Here is a 19437-nt window from a genome sequence, read left to right on the forward strand (position 1 = left end):
CATGCAATGTTGAAGAGGTGTGTCAACCAAGACCGCATCTCCACACCCAGAGGTTTCAGCATCTCTGGACAGATCTTATCAATCCCTGGGGCTTTGCCACTGTGGAGTTGTTGAAGTACCTCAGTGACCTCCACCAGGGAAATTGTTGATAATTCTCCATCATCCTCAGGCTCTGCTTCTACCACAGAGGACATTTCAGCTGGATTTAGGAGTTCCTCAAAGTGCTCCTTCCACTGCGAATAGGTTAAACAGCTAGAACCATATGGCTCTGCACACCACATACACAGTACACAGCGATGAACGGTTGTCTCCCTGACACCAAATGTCTCTGCCACGTCACTGTTTTCTGTCCAGGGTGCTGTGTTCAGGTGCATTCTGGGCGTATTGCTATCTTGGTCTAAAGTCAATAACGCAGGATTTCATTGTTAATTTAACAGTGCATTAGTAAAATGCACCTAGGCTTGTGCACAGCGCACGCACACTGTGCTTGTTACACACACGCGCACACACACACACACACACACACACACACACACACAGACACACAGCAGCACACACACATGCAAAAGGTTAAAAATTAAAATGTTACGGTGCAACTCTGCCATCAAAATAGCAAAGCACCAAGGTACAAACGCGCCTGGCTATAAACCCTTGTGTTGTCTTCCTGTCACGTTTTTGTCCCTTTTTCAATACTTTTGCCGCTTTTTTCAATGTTTGTCACTTTTTTTGACGTTTTCAACCCTACGTAACACTAACTTATTAACTTTAGTTTCACACTTATTTGGGGATTTTATGGTCAATGAACCTCATTTATAGGAAATTGTACCTAATGTGTTGAGTTAGAAAAGCAGAAATTAGGAATTATTTAGACTACAATTAAAGGAATGTATGTTGATGGATAACCACAGACTGGAATATGTCAACTTTTACTCAAAACTTTTTTGAAACCACTTCAATTCTTTATATAAATCTATAATATTGAATAAGACACCCCAAAATTAATGAAAGTAGAGAGTTTTACTTTCCAAAGATTGTTGTGTGGACTCAATCATGTTATTTTGGGCAATTATAATTGGGTAGTTAAAAAGAACATTGATATAGGAAAACGGGTCAATTTGACGCAAGTACAACATGAGGGTTAAAAGAAATGGGAGATGACACTGTTTGGTTTATTGCATGTTACGCCCAAAACACACCTATGAATAAATGACAACATTAAGTACAACCAGCTAAAGTGGATTTGGACAAGCCCTAAACGCACCTGCACCGTGAGCCTCATGCTGTACATTTAGATCGTTAAAATAGGGCCCAGAGGGTTGTTCAAAAGGAGCTGCTCACAACATCAGCTTTGAGTCTGTGCTACTGTCTTTTCATTCTGTCCACATCTTTTTCATTACACATCTGTTCTCTCTTTGTCTACCTCTGCCCTTTCTCATGTCTGCATCCGTAGCCAGGTTTCCATCCAGGATCTTTTGCTTAACAGGAGCACTGTTGCACAAAAGTAGTATTCTGCACAAGTAGTGAACAGGAATAAAGTCAGGAAACTGAGCAAATGTGTATATATTGCTTTGGAACTAAACCTTTAATTCTTTCATTCAAAAAAGTAAGAATGTCTTGTTCCTGCCTATTTTAAGTACATTTTCCTAAAGTAAAGTAAATGCTTTAGTCTAATTTTAAAACAGTACATCATATAGTGACGTTGAGTTTTATGAGTCCACCACTACCTTTCTGGACCACATGAAGTTCACTTTGTTGGAGTAATTCTGTTTGATCTTCAGAGAGCATTAAGATACTTTTGCTGAAATCTAGGTTAATAACTTAAAACAATATAAAGTTTTGAAACTTTTCATTTGTCTTGTAAATGTGTTTTTTGACACTATGGAGACACACATAAGCGGCATTTTATATTTTATTCATGCCTTTTCAAAAAGTTTACCTAAAATTTGTCTGACAGTTGGATGGAAACAGAGCTTATGTGTGATTATTCATGTTTCCTTTTTCTTCTGTTTTCTTTTTCTCTTTCTCATATTTTCTCATCTTTACTCACTCCCCGTTTACTCCTGTCACTTCTCCTGCCTTCTGCATTTCCTTCACCCCCTTCCTTTCGTTCACTCCCTTCATTTTCTGCTTTTTCTTCATCTGTATAATTTGGCTTTTGGATCTTTTTGGCTTTATGTTTTGCATCCTTTTGGCTTTCTTTTGCTATCTTCCTCTCTTTTCTGGCCTCTCCTGCCAACTCCTTTTCCCTCTTCCTCTGCCTCATACTTTCTCTGTCTTATTCTATCTCTACATCTTTCTCTCAGATCACAGTGAGTGTGGCTCAAGGCCGAGTGCGGAGTCCCTCCCCTCAGCCTCGCTATAAAAGCTATGCCTACACCCAGGCTGCATATGTCAAGTCGCCTGAGCAAAAGAGGAGGCGTTTTACTGATCAGGTCCGTGTCTCACAGGGCTAACACTCCATGCCAAATGTCCATTTATGTGTGCATGTTTTGGCTGCACACCTGTTTTGTCTGCCCTTGTTGGTCTGCGTCATTTACAAAAAATGCCCAGCATACATTGTCTTTGATTATGTATTTATATACTGTATAAATACAGTAAATGTTATTATTTTCTGTTTAATTTGTAGTATGCTTTATGCTACACCTGCTATACCTGCAGAATTAATGTCAGAATTTGTTTTACTTGTGGTAAAGAAAAAACATATTTTATGACTGGATTTGAAACAATGTGACTTGTTGAGTTGGACGTTTTGCTCCTATCTGTCACAGTGCTCTTTAATATAATTCATGGTTTGAAATGTATTTCAGTGTTATTAAGCTATTAATGCCACATATTCATTTAAACAAATTATTAATCAGAAGGGATATTAACTGTGCTTATGGGCTGTTTAATCAGTAGTGATACAACAGCAAATTTTAAGCCAATGTAGGTGAATAATAATAAGAATCAAAATTTGGCAAATTTCCTATTATTTACAGTTATATGACAAGACTGATTCCACTCTTTTGAGGACTATGAACATACAATCAGGAGTCAATTAGCTTATCTTATTATAAAACTGAAGCTCTTACCTAAATAAATAAAATGGTTACTCTATGAATTACTGCCTTTACACAAACACAAACTGAGCAGCAATGCTGTTTCTTATCTGTCGCCATTAAATACAACAGCACCTACAGTAGAGTTACTGTGCAGCCACTCGTCTTGTAGTTTTTTTTATATGTCCTTGTTATTCCACATGACATTTCAAAATGTAAAGATGTATTTTCAAAGCAATCACCCTGCTCTGCGTAACTAAACCTGACCCATAGTTTGTTTTTGCTCGGATGGAATATATTCTGTGCTGTGGAATGTAACAGCAGGGTGCTCGATTTAACTTGGCTTGCACCTAAAAAGCATTGCAAATAGAAAAGATAATTTGTCAGATAAGCTTTATTCAAGCACACCCACTGTTCTTTGAAAAGGAGGGTGTAAATCAGAACCTACTATAAAAACCCTGTCTCGTTGCAACAAGGTTCCCCACAGGTTTTTACAATTTAATGTCCTCAGTTTGCCACAGTCAAAAATGTTTTCTGTGGACTCAGTGCATAAAGATAGAATTTAAAATAAAGAGCATGTTTTAGACTGTCAGGGACCTAAATAACTTTAATATTTGATTACTTCCAAGCTGAGAACTCTGTCAGTACAGTTAATATTTTCCATCAGACATACCCAAGCACATATGTGATACAAAACAGGCACAAAAGAGAAACGGCGCTGAATGAGGCTGGACAGCTATCAACACTGCGAATGGGCCTCGTGTGTCTTTTCAGGACCTTATTACCAGAGAGAAGCGAAGAGCGAGATGAGAAGCGTGGAGCCGAGATAAAAAGAAGAGAAGTTGTTAGTGTCCATATCAGTGGTGATCACACAAGAGAGATATTGGGAGAGAGAGAAATAGAAAAGAGAAAGAGACCTGGAGAGAAAGAGAACAAGTTGTTGAGGTTGGACAACGGCCAGCTGCTTGTCAGCATCGGTAATGGCTAACACTAACAGGCCTCTCCTCATCTCTTTTTATCTTTTCCGTCCACCTTTCTTTCATGCTGCCTCTTTGCTTCCCTGCCTTCTTTTTCTTATTTATAACATACTGTCTTTCATTTCTTCATTCCGTTTACTTCTCAAACCTTTTTCAATTGTACTCTCTAACCCTGATAACTTCTATTCCCCTATTTCTCCTAATATCCCTTTCTAAAATCACGCCCCATCTCTGTCCGTTATCTCCCATCCATCCCTTCCCTCTTTAGTTCCTAAGTCCTGGCCAGGAGGAGCTACAGCGAGGCCTCAGTCCTTTGCCTCCAGGCTCCACCAGTCTGGAGAGCTACCAGGCTGCACTGGAGGAGGTATGGCACTATGGTTGTGATAAAAACATGTTTCATATCTTATATTTAATTTGAAGGACAAGTATTTTATATCTTTCTTATGGTCAACACATCTCATGTGCAGATCCAAACCAACAATGAATGCACACCAATGTGTGTGTGTGTGTGTGTGTTTGTGAAAGAAAGTTTGGATTTTTAAAGAATCTACGCTACTGTGTTGTTTCAATCTAACAAAACGCTTGTCATAAATTGTGCTGTGCCAAACAGTGGTGTTGATTTGATGCCAATAAACATAACATGACTGGTCCCAAGGACGGACAAAAATTCAGATGTATTCCCCAGGGGATCAAAATTCAAGTTTTAAATTTATTTGAGAGTGTTTGATGTTTAAAGTGTTTTTTGTTTTGACAATAAAATTACAAAAACTTTAGCAGTTAAAATCATGTCTCTAAAGGGTGGATCCTGTCAGGCTGTGGCCTGTTATTGTACCCCACAAGGTCATAAAAAGAGGTTTGTGTGTGTGTGTGTGTGTGTGTGTGTGTGTGTGTGTGTGTGTGTGTGTGTGTGTGTGTGTGTGTGTGTGTGTGTGTGTGTGTGTGTGTGTGTGTGTGTGAGAGCTTATGCACACACCTAAGGCTGACATTGCATGAGTTTAAATATACCTACAGTAAGATAGGAATTTCAGAAGTTGGCTCGGCGTTGCACAATAAAACATTGTGGTTTAACTGTACTGTTTTCCTAATTCAGGATTCAATCCGAAGTTCATTAAACGTTTCAGTGCAAGTCATCAAAGTCAAGCTGCTTCTGAGTTTTCCAATACAGTTTACATCTACTGTGGGGACCAATGGGCTTGTGGATGGAAGCCACAGATAGAGTAGTGAAGTCAGAAAGTATTTAGAGACATTTTACATTGGTTTGGACATTTTACGGGATTTGTTAATAATAAGAAAAACGTAACATCGCCAGACTTATCCTTCAAATATGTTATGTTGTAATTTGTAGGTGTTGACATGGCTGCTGTCGGCTGAAGATGGGCTCCAGGGACAGCCTCCAATATCCAACAATGTGGAAGAGGTGAAGGAGCAGTTCCACACACATGAGGTGAGAGACAAACCCGTGCAGTTTTAGTCTAATGTAGATGCTGTGATATGTTATATTCACACAGCTTTTTTTTTTTTTTTTTTTAGAAACATAGCATCTATTTAATATTAAATTGTACCCGACAGGATGAACTATCCATGATACAGCACCTATCAGAAAAGCACCTTACTACAACAAGAGATCTATTTTTTATAGTATGGAAAAGCTTTAGTCACATTTGCTAAAAAGTAAGGAAATAACACATGCACACTACATAATTCTCCCATAAACTAAATTGCTGAATTAAATTACCACCAAGGGAAGTTTTGAGAGTCAATCTCTTCTTTGTTGAAGGTTGAGTGCATTTTCAATTCCTGTTGGTGGAACTTAAAGTGGTGGTTTGGAGTAATTTCACACCAGGGTCCTTTGCACCATGAACTTCAGCCAAACAACGTCCTAGAAGCTTTTTTCTCCTGGTTTGAACATTGGGCAAGTTAGCGTCATCAGCTGAATAGCTTAGTGCAGGCGCTAATGGAACGAACTGTGTATCTTGTAAATTACCTGACTAACAATGCTTGAAATTATATCAAACTTCTACAGTAGTACAAATAGGTTATGTACTCATAAAACAATGGGTTGGAAACTTTGTAATTACACCAGGAGTGTACTTAAATAACTAAGCCTGATGGCTTCTGCTCTCTGCTGCTATTGGAGGCAAGTTAAAACTGTGGTAAGTGTGGAGACACTACCTTATTTATTTTTGTTAAATCTCTTTTCGGTGTTGTAATTTGTAGAAGGCCCCTAATCACTCGTCTTACTACCGTAGCAGTAGCAGCAGAAAGCAGAAGCCAGCAACAAGTGTTATTTAAGTAAACTCCCGGTGTAATTACAAAATTTCCAACCCCTCTTTTTATGAGTACATTACCTATTTGTTCTACTGTAGAAGTTTGGTATCAATTTGAGCATTATTAGTGGGGTAATTTACGAGATACACAGTTTGTTCCATTAGCGTCTGCACTAAGCTAACCAGCTGATAGCGCTAACTGGGGCAATGTTTGACCCAGGGAAATAAAGCTTCTGGGGGGAGTTTTGGCTCAAGGTCATGGTGCAAAGGACCCTAAGGTTAAATTACTCCGTACCATCACTTTAACATATTTGAGTAGACACAAACACTCAATTTTGCAGTGTTTACATTGATATGTTTTTATTTTTTATGTCAAAATAGCGTATATTGTAACCCATAAATTGTGTGCGGGGGCATGAATGTTAGCAGTTGAAACCCGGCGAGAATCTGCCGAGCTGAGCAGCCCCACCGTGGCAATCTGTTGGCAATTGGGAGACGCCAATTAGCCGTCAACAGTTGGGCTATATTTCCAGGGATAACCCACAGGAGAAGTTTTAATTTGACAGGACAGGCTAGCTGCTGTTAGTGGCTTTTAGTTTTTTTTGTTGGGCTTTAATTTTTTCTTATTATTAATTATTTCCACCTAAGAGGTTATGATTTTGTCTATTTTCAAATGAAAGGGATTAAAAACATTCTAATAATAGCTATAGTGTAATATCATCTAACTTGGGGTGGCAGTAGCAGTAGGTAGTAGTAGGAACCGCAAGGTCGGCAGTGCAAGTCCCGGTACTGCCCAAAGTATGGTGGTGGACTGGTAGCTGGAGAGGTGCCAGTTCACCTCCTGGGCACGGCCAAGGTGCTTTTGAGCAAGGCACCAAACCCCCAACTGCTCTGGGCACCTTTCCCTGGGCAACCCCCCCCCCCCCCAATCTGACATCTCTCCCTATAGTGCTTAGGTGCTAAGCAAGTGAGTGGAATTCAGGCCTGTGTGTAAAAATAACTGAGTGTAAGTTGTAATTTCCCCTTGTAGGACTAATAAAGGATATGTTATTATTATTTGTATATAAAGCACCAACTGGGGTACTTTATTTGGTTAGTATTTATGTATTTGATTAGGACAATGCACATTAATCAACATTTCTGTAAATGCACCAGTGGGCTGATTTTCATCTGTAGTCTTAGTTGTCTAGCATGCATGTTTTTATGTGTGGTGTAACAAGGTGGTAAGATCCAGAGTACCCAGAGGAAACCCACACAAACACAAGGAGAACATGCAAACTCCTGGATTTGAGCCCAGAACCTTCTGGCTGTGAGGCAGCAGTGCTAAACATGCTGCCTTTGTTCTTTAGCAGTTCGTTTTTTCACTATTTTGTGACATCTAAGCAGCAGCAGAGTAGTCTGTCTCGCTGGATGTAAAATGCTGGGATACAGCCCGACATCCACCATGTCTCTATTTACACCAAATGTGCGGACATATTGCCACTGTGGTGCCACTCAACTCGGCAGATCCTACATAGGTGCCAAACGAATGCCACACTATAGCACCTATCTGACTCCTTCCACACGCTTGCTACTGAGGTGCCAGTGCCATTCTGAGAATCTCTGGCTCTTACAAATAGTAAGATTGGTCTCCCCTAGGTAGTAAAAGATTCTTGTGTTTTCAACTGATATTGAATTGATCCGTGACTTTTAAAGTCGACGTGCAGAGCTGACATAGCACTGTGCATTAGTTTTAAAGCTAACTGTAAGTGTTGAATGAACTGTGATAAATGTGGACTTACAGGACCACTGGCTTCCTATTTAATTTATGCTCTCAAAATTAAATTTACCCTGACCATTTTCCTGTGTGAGACCCTACAAGGATCTTAAGAGTCAACCGCTCTGAGGAAATTGATTAAGCACTAAGGTGTGAGGTGGAAAGCTATTTTGAGAGCAGTTAAAGTCAATGAGGGTCATTTAGTGGGAGTAGTGATGTGAGACACCCCTCTTTTAGAATCATTGTGAATATGTGTAAAACGTTTTATTCTGTCTCTCACCAGGGGTACATGGTGGAGCTGACCACCCACCAAGGCAGCGTGGGGCGGGTACTCCGGGCCGGCGCCGCCCTCCTGGGGGAGGGGAACCTGAGTGAAGAGGAGGACTCTGAAGTCAGGGAGCAGATGAACCTCCTGAACTCCCGCTGGGAGCACCTGAGAGTGGCTAGCATGGAGCGACAGAGCAGGTAGAAACATTCAGTCAAAGGTTTTTGTAGGTTAGACTTTTTGTTGGTTGGAACTAACACATCTCAAAAACCGCTGGATGGATTGCCAAGGAATTTGATATGGATATTCATGTTTCTATCAGGATCAGTTATGGCAACTTTGATCATCATGTCAAAATTTTAGATTTGTCCAATATTTTGGTTTATGATTAAATACATGCATAACTAAAGACATTTCCGTCAACTTCAGCTATCCTTTGTGTTCAGTGCTAAGGTTAGCATGCTATCACGACAAGACGGTCACAACAAACATCATCATGTTAGCATTGTCATTATGAGCATTTTAGCATTTTGTTCAAAGTACCACTAGCATGGCTGTCAACTCTTAGTCTTGTTTATTGAATGGAGGGTTTATGACAATCTGAGAAACTTATGTATTCCAAATATATGATGACAACATAGAGCCTGGCGAAGGTGTGTTTAGGACCTGTCCAAATCCACCTAAGCTAGTCGGTGCGCCGGGCGCATGGTTCAAAAGGGTTGTGCTTAATGTCTTCAATAATCATAGGTGTGTTTTGGCCGTAACTTGCAATAAACCAATCAGAGTGTCATCTCCCAATCCCTTTGAAAGCCAGGTGCGTTAGTACCTTGGTGCATTGCTATTATGATCGCAGATTTGCACCATCATATTTTATTCGTAATCTTTTGAATCTTTTGCGTGTGTGTGTGCTAGGGCTGTAATAAACCAAAGAAAATCTTGGTCGACTGAAGTCGTGAAATTTCAAATAAAAATTGACTGGGGGGGCGGAAAAAACACATTAGATTAATTAACTGCACTGTCCCGCAGTTGGCTATTTGCAGTATATTAAATCGTTTTTGACCTAATTATTTTACAACAAAATGAAACTCGTCTGTCGGCTCTGATAGCGCTGCGTCAGCGCACTGTGCATGTCCTCGCACGGAGCGGCTGAACATAGGAGCTCGGCTTTGCAGCTGAGACACGAATAGACTGTTAATATAGAGCTTTTACTCTTAAACACAAACGGCACGTCCACTTTAATGTATACTGTATATTTAAACATATCTGTGGTCAAGCTCAGTGCCCCGCTGTGTTGTATTAAATTTTCTGGTTAGTCCATGCGTGATGGTGTGGCGGGCTGGCGCTTTATATCAACAAGTTCTTCTAACCTCAGCCCTCCACTGCTCAGCAGCAATGGGCCTCATATCCTGAGCCATAAAGTTGAAAATTCCTTCCGTGATATTATTTTTGCGTTTGGATGGAAGAGGCTTAACATCCAGCGGGTTCTGGGTGTGTCTGGGGAACCCTACCGTCATTGCGGGTGGGTGTGCCTATAGTGGGTTTACAACTGGGTAGTTATAAAGCGATTATTATCTATGAAATATGCCAATTCTGATATGTTCATATAGCCTACTCAAAACAGGACAACCTAACACAGACAAGTTAGCTTACCGTTTTTAGGTGATATGCCATGTTTGTAGTCGAGCTGCAATATGCAAAGTTTTACTTGCAAACTTTGCATTCAACTTTTTTCCGTTATCGATTTTTGTAAAATGCTTAATGCTTAAAAATTTATTGATCAACCAATTGACGTAAATTGTGAAAATCTGTGTACCGGAAACCATCGAGCTTTACACCCGAATTGAATGCTGGGATACCGGCCCGGCCAAACTCACACAAGTCACCATCCGATGTATCCTCGGTAAAATGGGCGTGTCGAGATCACATCCGGGGACTTAAAGTGTTCTTGGCCAGATGCTAACTTGTGTATTGGGTCAGTACTTTGGCCACCAAACATGACGTTACACAAGAACACAAGAACACAAGTCCATAAAAGAACACATATTGAGAAACGCCCCAGGTTTTTGTTGGTCAATGGCGCAATAACTTCCCGCTGCATCAAGATAGCAATACGCCCAGAAAACACCAGAACACACCACCCTCTAAGACCAGTACGCCTATGGGCACACAGATGGGCACAGGGGGAACTGGACGGTATATTGACAACTGTGTCGGTCTTCAACTAGCAAAGACACTTGTGTCGGGCTTTGCGCTGCGCTGCGTGCAAGATAGGGCCCATAGAGTCAAAGGTCTTTAAGAATTTTGGAATATAAACCAGGAGACATTGACAAAGGTCAAAGAACTTAGGGAGAAGTGTGACACAATGTATTCGCCAATGACAAATGATTCATTTTAAAATTAATTTCCAACTATGAATACATTTTGATCTCTTTTTACACAATGAAGATCCTTACAGCAGCCAACATTCATGGATACAAAGAAAAGCAGCCTTTTTAATGATGGTGACTCCAATGACATCAAGCCAAATTTAATTAACTGTTCAGCTATCTTCTTTGATAATCTTGTTGATTCAAGCACAAAGCTGTGCAGACATGGCCTGGACTATCAAATACCATTTATACAGTACAGCAAAGGTCTATTCTTAAGCAGGGATAAATATAAGAACAGGATAGGTGGCTCTTATTATTCCTCCCATTTAAATCAGCAGTAGTCACTGTTTGGGGGATCAGCATGTTTAACTAGAACCTCATCTGCCCTTCTGAACTGCTCCTGAGCTAGAGTCTGTTTGAAGAGGGCTATCCTATTCAGTATAAACATTCAATGACAGCTCACTGAACTGTCTCTTACCCCCAGACTCCACGAGGTTTTGATGGACCTGCAGCACCAGCAGTTGCAGCAGCTCACAAAGTGGTTGGATGTAACGGAGGCACGGATTAGGAGGATGGGGGCCCAACCACTGGGTCCTGACCTGGAGGACATCAAGCACCAAGTTGAAGAGCACAAGGTTGGCAGCTGCTGGCCTGAGGCCTGTCTTTCAATTGTGGCCTAGCAAGTCGAGTTTAACGTTTAACCATTGTGTTGTCTTTCCTATAAAATTGAAAAGCAACACTTTTGTTGAAGCTCTTTAATCAATGTTTTAAATTTTTTCTTAAATTGTTGTAAATTTTTTCAACACTTTTGACGCTTTTTTTCAATGTTTGTCACTTTTTGGACGGTTTCAACACTACGTAACACTTACTTAATAACTGTAGTTTTGCAGTTATTTTTGGAATTTATGGTCAATGAACCTCATTTATAGGAAAGTATACCTAATGTTTGGGTTAGGAATTATTTCGACTAAAATTAAAGGAATGTATGTTGATGGATAATCACAGACTGGAATATGTCAACTTTTACTCAATACTATTTGGCAACCACTTAAATTTATTTAGCAAATGCTATAAAATTGAATATGATACCCCAAAATTAATGAAAGTAGTGATGTGTACTTGCCAAAGAGCGTTGTGTGGAACCAATCATGTTATTTTGGTGAGAAGATGTTTTTTACAGTGTGTTCTGGGTACAGGCAGCAAGCAGACAGCGAGGAGATGTTTTTTACAGTGTGTTCTGGGGACAGGCAGCACGCATGTAGTGAGGAGATTTTTTTCACAGTGTGTTCTGGGAACGGGTAGCTAGCAGATAGTGAGGAGATGTTTTTTACAGCGTGTTCTGGGGACAGGCAGCTAGCAGATAGTGAGGAGATGTTTTTTACAGCGTGTTCTGGGGACAGGCAGCTTGCAGATAGTGAGGAGATGTTTGCTGTAGTGACAAACTCTAATGTGAAATGTTGTAGCCTAAAACATGTGTGACATGGCTCAGAGCACCTTTCAGTGTTACATTCTTATGGGAAAAGGTTAAATTTAACCTGTCTTTGTTAGTCAGAATGTATAAAGGATATGACACAACCAAAAGATATGATACACAAGGTCAAGAACATGCACCTTTTTTTCACGTTAATTTTTTTGGTGCATTTTTAGGGCTTTTTTTTTCAAAGAACAGAAGGACACATTAAGGGGGGATAGAGGGAGACTGACATGCATGAAAGGGTCGCAGGTCAGTTTTTGTAAAATACTATTTACACTTTGGCTTGACTGAATACTTTAAAGTTATTATTTACTCAGAGATGTGCATCGATATTGCCCAGAATGTCCAGCTAATCGTTTTAAATGTAATAATTAATCAAAAGTTAATGTCAATCCATTGCATTTTAGCTTGCATATAGTCCAGAGTTTCAATTAATGTAAACCTTAGCCTGTGATATTGCTGCTTGCAGCTTTCTCCAGAACCAATGTATTCTACCCCAAAATATTATAAAGAAGGCCCCCAAATCAACTCAACTGTACATTACTGACTTCCTGTGTACTACTTTACCTGATAGAGAAATGTTACTGGTACGTTGGAGATGCAGATTTTATTCAGTGTTGATTGGAAACTGAGACCATGTTGTCTAATAATCTGACCAAGGCAGAGCATGTAGATGGTGAAGAGCATGGGTCCAAGCACAGACCCCTGAGGCACGCCTTGGTTGATTAGTGCTGGATCGGAACGGGAGTTGATAATGGTGACAAAATGCTTCTTGTGTGAGAGGTAAGACTGAAACCAGGAGAGAGCTGTGCCAGTGATACCAAGGAGATCTGATAGGTGGTTGAGGAGAATGGTATGGGAGATTGTGTCAAAGGCTTCAGAGAGGTTGAGGACAATGAGTATGCTGATGTGACCAGAGTCAGCAGTGGAGACTGTGATTTGTGAGTTTGATGAGGGCGGTCTCTCTGCTATGATACGGTCTGAATCCTGACTGAAGGGGTTTGTAGAGCTCATAGTTGGACATATGTTGAGGGACTTGGGGGGAAACTGCTTTATTCCAAATATGACTTAAGAATTGAAGGCTGGAGATTGGCTCGTAGTTGTTAGCATCCTCCGGATCCAAACCTGGCTTCTTGAGGATTGGGGTGACTGAGGTTGGTACTACGCCAGATTTCAAGGAGCAGTAGATGACATCTACCATGATTGGACACAGGACAGACAGACTGCGCAGAGGCAGATGAGCAGGGGAGTGAGCAATGTCTTGCTGTGGATTGAAATTAGAAGTGGATGGGGCACACACCAGGAGTTGTTGATGGATTTAATCCACTTGCCTCAAAGAAGTCCAGGAACTTGGTGCAACAATCAGGTTCACCGGCAGGTTGGTGGGTGTCAATGGGGCGTAGCAGGCGGTTAATAGTGGAAAACAGCATTCTGGAGTGGTTTTGCCGGTTGCCGATGAGGGTGATGTAATAATTTGTCTTGGGCTTGGAAAGATCTTCTTTGTAGGAACTCACATATTCTTTGTAGGCCTCCAAGTGGACAGTGAGGTCACTTCTTGTATAAAGTCTCTCCAGTCTGCTACCAGAGGCTTTTATGTAGCAAAGTTCAGAGGTGTACCAAGGAGCTGGACAGGTGAAGGAGACAGTATGGGTTTTAAGGGGGCAACAAAGTTTACGCCTAAAGGAAAAGCAGTGCTGTAGTGGGCTGACCTGGCCTCCACTGTGGTCAGGGCTGTTTTTGTTGTCAAGTGGGTGGCTAACACATTTGTCAGGGCTGGGGTACTCACTGATTTGATATTCTGAAATATAATTTAACGTGTAGTACGTTGCCTAGGGAGGAATGTGGGGATAGATAGATGAATGGACTGTATTTCAGAGTATGTAAAAGCATGGAATTTCAAGTTTTTCTTTAGAAATAAGTGACAAAAGAAGATTAAGTTGAAGCAATTAAAGGATTTTAAATGTCCAGTGCAAGTGATAAATTCATCTGGAAAGCTCAGTTGAACATATAGTGTGTTTGTCTTTTGAAGAACTGGATCTTTAAGCTTGAGAATGAAGTTATATATAGTAAAGGGGTTAAAGAGGAGATGTTTTTTTGTTTAATTCACTTTTATACTGACTATAATTTTAACAACATGATTACTGTTTGTTTGTGAAGTGACCATGGGTGTCATGAAAGGCACTTTATTTAAAATGTATTATAAAAAAAAAAAAGTATTATTAAAGGGTTAAAGATGGGCAGGATTGTCAAACTTGAAAACAGTCTTAAAATGGGATAAAAGGTCGACATATAAAAAGTATGAAATATGTCAAAAATCTCAATAGTCTCAGATGTCCCAAATGAGTTGAACATTTTAACGTTCGAATTCAGCCTACATATCTGCCACAAAAATAAACTTTCTGTCCATAGTGATAACTGATCTGATTAGGGAATTTAGTTGAAACATTGCTCTTTATGAAGTCCTGTGGTCTTGCTGCCAGACACATTTTCTCATTAAGTCACCGTCATTGAAACTGTGGGTGTGTTCCTGTGTTGCAGCTCCTCCAAGAGGACCTGGAGCTGGAGCAGGTGAGGGTGAACTCTCTGACCCACATGGTGGTAGTGGTGGATGAGACCAGCGGAGACAGTGCCACTGCTGTTTTGGAGAGCAAACTTCAGGTAAGGACACACATTGTCACCAACTGAAAATTGTTAAAGACGCACACAATTTGCCGATCACACAGAGCATTGTGAACATTTTGTAGGAAGAGAAATACCTTGTGGGCTAATTTGCATCTCTTTATTAAAAAACATTCTCTGTCTCCCTCTCAGTGGGCTCAGCATATCCTGTTGTTGTTTCTCAGGGAAATAGATTGAATGGGAGAGAGTTTTGTCCTTGGTTTTGCGCAGTAATTAGATCTTGCCACCAATATGTGCTTGTTCGGTATGTGTTGCAGCTTTCTGCTAATTTTGTTTACTCTATAAGTTATCATCACACAGACTCCAGTCAGGAGCCAGACTTTGCTGCCTGTTTGTGTGGCTAATTCTCCACTTAGTGTCTTAGTGTCTGATGTGTGGGCCTTAGTTCCCCTTGTTAACTCCCAAACAATGAAGCTGGGGTTTACTGCCTGTGACTCCAGTGTTACAGGATCGCAGGATATCCAAAACTAACTTTTCTTCACTTTCCTGGAGCATGAACGGATAGCTGAAAGGAACATTGCAACACTTTTGTGGAATATGTTTTGGGGGGAAAAGGCGCAACGTAACACTGGATTTTCAGTGTCTGTTATTTCGCTAAGATTAAACTCAATAAAAATAGATTTTCCAACACTAAATATGCTATCAAACAAAAGCCAGACACTAAATCGTATAAAGTGTCTGTGAGCTGTTGCCTACATTCACCACTTCTAAACAGAGGCAGAACAAATCTTAATCTCGGAGATTATTCCTTCACAGCGCTGTGCAATGCGCGAAAATCTCAGAACTGAACCGGGAAGACACAGTCTTTGTCCTCCTAACAATGCTGGGTTGGGTTAATTAAAGGTGAAAATAATTAATGAGTTTTTTTTTAATATTAATAGGAGTTCCCCCAGTCTGTCTATGGTCCCCCAGTGGCTAGAAATGGAGATAGGTGTAAACCGAGCCCTGCGTATCCTGCTCTGCCTTTGAGAAAATAAAAACTCAGATCGGCCGATTTGGAATATTGCTCCTTATGAGCAAGGTTACCTCCCTTTTCTCTGCTCTGCCTTCCCACCAATGAGAGAGATACATCATGGCTTTCCAACAAGCAAAGTGGCAGTTGGTCAAGGCCACACCCCCAGCCTCCACCTTGCCCCCCCTTGGGAAAGAGACTTCTGATACAGTATTAGGGGACCACTAAGGTCTATATAAAAGTAACTTCCGATACAGTATTAGGGGACCACTAAGGTCTATATAAAAGTAACTTCCGATACAGTATTAGGGGACCACTAAGGTCTATATAAAAGATACTTCAGATACAGTATTAGGGGACCACTAAGGTCTATATAAAAGAGACTTCAGATACCGTATTAGTGGACCACTAAGGTCTATATAAAAGAGACTTCAGATACAGAATTTGGGGACTACTAAGGTCTATATAAAAGAGACTTCAGATACAGTATTAGGGGACAACTAAGGTCTATATAAAAGAGACTTCAGATACAGTATTAGGGGACCACTAAGGTCTATATAAAAGAGACTTCAGATACAGTATTAGGGGACCACTAAGGTCTATATAAAGAGACTTCAGATACAGTATTAGGGGACCACTAAGGTCTATATAAAAGAGACTTCAGATACAGTATTAGGGGACCACTAAGGTCTATATAAAAGAGACTTCAGATACAGTATTAGGGGACCACTAAGGTCTATATAAAAGAGACTTCAGATACAGTATTAGGGGACCACTAAGGTCTATATAAAGAGACTTCAGATACAGTATTAGGGGACCACTAAGGTCTATATAAAGAGACTTCAGCTACAGTATTAGGGGACCACTAAGGTCTATATAAAGGAGACTTCAGATACAGTATTAGGGGACCACTAAGGTCTATATAAAAGCATCTAAAGAGCATGAGACCTTTAAGTCTACTGCTAATTTACAACACTAATAACATTACTGTCACCAATCAAATCAAAATCAAATCCCCTACTATTAAAAAGTAAAAAGTTACAGTTAATAGTTACTTCTTCCAAAAAGTAACTAAATTAGATACTCAGTTGCCAATTATAAAAGTAACTAGTTACTTCAGAAAGTAATTAATGCGTTGCTTTCAAGTACATTTTGAAATGCTTAAACCCCACCTCCACCTCTTTTACAGAACATAAAATACATGTGCATGTTCAATTATTTATGATAAATCTGAATATTAGAATGAAATGGACATTACAATACATTATTAACAAAAACTGTACACAAATCTGAACTCTTTTAATGTTGCTGTGAGACTAACCTACAATCAAATGCCATGTATGCAGATATAATGTCTAGTGGATCCATACAAATAACAACTTTTGATATTTATTGCCTCTCAGGGGCTTGACATAATTAAATAATGCTTGTTAAGCACTACAGCAAAAATAAATAATAATATATAACAACAATATATACAGTCTTTATAGTGCAAATAATGTAAGTGGCCTGGTGTGTGTGTGTGTGTGTGTGTGTGTGTGTGGGTGGGTGGGTGATAGTGCAAGGGAGAAGCGAATGACCACTCTAGAGTCATAGTGAGAGTAAAAAAGTGCCCCCCCGTGTTTTCTGACTATGGTGGGAAACCTTTTCAGCACCTTTCAGTGCACCATTTTAGTGCAGAATACACGTTGGTTGTGCTGCATGCAAAGTATAATTACACAACATCATTAACAGCATTATAAACCTAATGCAACTTCGTGCTTGACTTTCCGGAGGTTTGCTGGCGTTTTTCCTGCATTGCGGTTTATTAAATACAAGAGTGATAAATAGATGAGAGAGAACAGTGTGTGTCGGAGTGTACAATAAAAAATGCAAATAGAAGTGCCTTCCCTCTTTTCCCCCGCTGTTGAACTGTCTCTTGATTAATTACAGGCCATTCATTTTAAGATTAACCTGCTGAGCCTCTCTCTCCAAGTCTGTCTTTACCCGCTCGCTTGTCTAGTCTTTTGCTTTTCTGCGTCTCATTGTCTGTTCATTTCCTCTCCTCCCTCACTGCCTTCTCTTCTTTCTGTCACACTGATGACTTTGTTCATCGGACACACAGTGGGTTTTGTCTCCGCCAGTTAAATGGAACAGAAGAGTGTCTCTCCCATTTTACTCAGCTAACAGCCAGCTGCCAATATGCCAATACAATGGAGAAAAAAACTTTTACAGCTGACAGCTTCTCTCTCGCTCTGTGTGTGTGTGTGTGTGTGTGTGTGTGTGTGTGTGTGTGTGACAGGATAGAGCTAATTGAATATTTAATGTTGAAATTAAGATTCCACTGACTTTATAGCAGCTTCTCTCCCTTTGTGTTTAAATGGGTGAATGAGAGGCAAATTATAAGGCACTTTGTCTGTTAAGGTTGAAAAGTGCTATCACTGCAGTCTATTTACCATATTTCACTTTGAAAAATATCGTAATTTATGTGGTGATAGCCTCTCACAAAGCTGGACTCACTGGTGACGGTGGCAGAGAGGAGGACACTGGACTAACTGCTGGACATTATTGACAATGCCAGCCAACCCCTGCACACCGTCATCAGCTCCCAGAGGAGCCTGTTCAGTGGAAGGCTGGTCCTTCTTAAGTGTCGGACCAGCAGACTCAAGGACTCCTTTGTCCCTCATGCCATCAGACTCTACAACTCCTCACTCGGGGGGGAGGAAATAGGGCAGAGAGGACAATACATACACACACACCAGGACTCACATAAATACCTGGACCCTTGAATACTTGACTCGACACTGACACTTGACTGATAATTTATGGTAAATGTCTTTTTATGTCTTTTTATGGCAAAAGGATTAATAAAGAGAAGTCTAAGTCTCTCTTTGAAATTTCCGGACGTTATAAGTATAAAGTAGGCCACATTTTGAGGTAAAATGTTATGGAATTTTCTTTTAAGGGATGCACTGAAACGGCAACTGAAATAGCACAAAAAAAGGAACTTTCAGTTTTTGCCTCAATGGCTCAACCAGGGTTATACCCAGGTTAGGACTATGATAGAATGGGTTAACCCTCCTCGATTTACTCGGCTTTGCGAACCCAGGTCACCAGGTGGATTAGTGAATCCAAATCCAAGTGAATCATTGGCCATTAGGGGGCGCTATAATAAACGTTTATGTTTTTTGGCAAATAACTCAATGCATTTCAATGGTAAATTGCAGTTGCAATATCTCTGCCACAGTAAATGCTATCAACATAAAACTTGTTGTGCATGTTCGGCATGATGCCCTGAGGCAGTACCAAATTTGTCAAAGATCGACCGTTAGGGGGAACTATAGTCAACGTATACCAGTTTTGGCCCTTTACTCGAACAATGTTAATGGAATATTTGCAACAGCAACGTCCCACAGACCTTGTGGCTCACACCTCTTGATATTTACTGACATTTGCCTCCCCACTGTTACGCTTTGGGTCCTACTTTGGGTCACGCTTTGGGTCACGCTTTGGGTCACGCTTTCGCACGCTCCCCTGGTTGTCAGGGGCGACTTGCGTTGGGGGCAACTGCTGCCAGAAGGCTTGTACCCTGTCAGAACTGCTTGTAATTCTAGTTTTGTGTTTGTTTTGCAGTGATTACGTTCTAAGTCACAAATAAATAACCACTAGACACGTACCAGA

The 19437-nt window shown here is 40.5% G+C and overlaps 1 protein-coding gene across 11 annotated transcripts in view; it reads left to right on the forward strand.

Moving 5' to 3' along the window:
• LOC117939147 (dystrophin-like) overlaps positions 1-19437 on the forward strand; it is a 359537-nt gene that overhangs the window by 130166 nt on the left and 209934 nt on the right. For all 11 annotated transcript variants that reach the window (XM_034864183.1, XM_034864184.1, XM_034864186.1 and 8 more), the window contains 6 exons: positions 2304-2432; positions 4284-4379; positions 5361-5459; positions 8322-8503; positions 11157-11307; positions 14685-14804. In XM_034864183.1, coding sequence (XP_034720074.1) covers positions 2304-2432; positions 4284-4379; positions 5361-5459; positions 8322-8503; positions 11157-11307; positions 14685-14804 — 777 coding nt within the window. The remainder of the gene's footprint in view (positions 1-2303; positions 2433-4283; positions 4380-5360; positions 5460-8321; positions 8504-11156; positions 11308-14684; positions 14805-19437) is intronic.

The sequence above is a fragment of the Etheostoma cragini genome, chromosome 24 (assembly GCF_013103735.1).
Source record: "Etheostoma cragini isolate CJK2018 chromosome 24, CSU_Ecrag_1.0, whole genome shotgun sequence".
Taxonomy (NCBI): Eukaryota; Metazoa; Chordata; class Actinopteri; order Perciformes; family Percidae; genus Etheostoma; species Etheostoma cragini.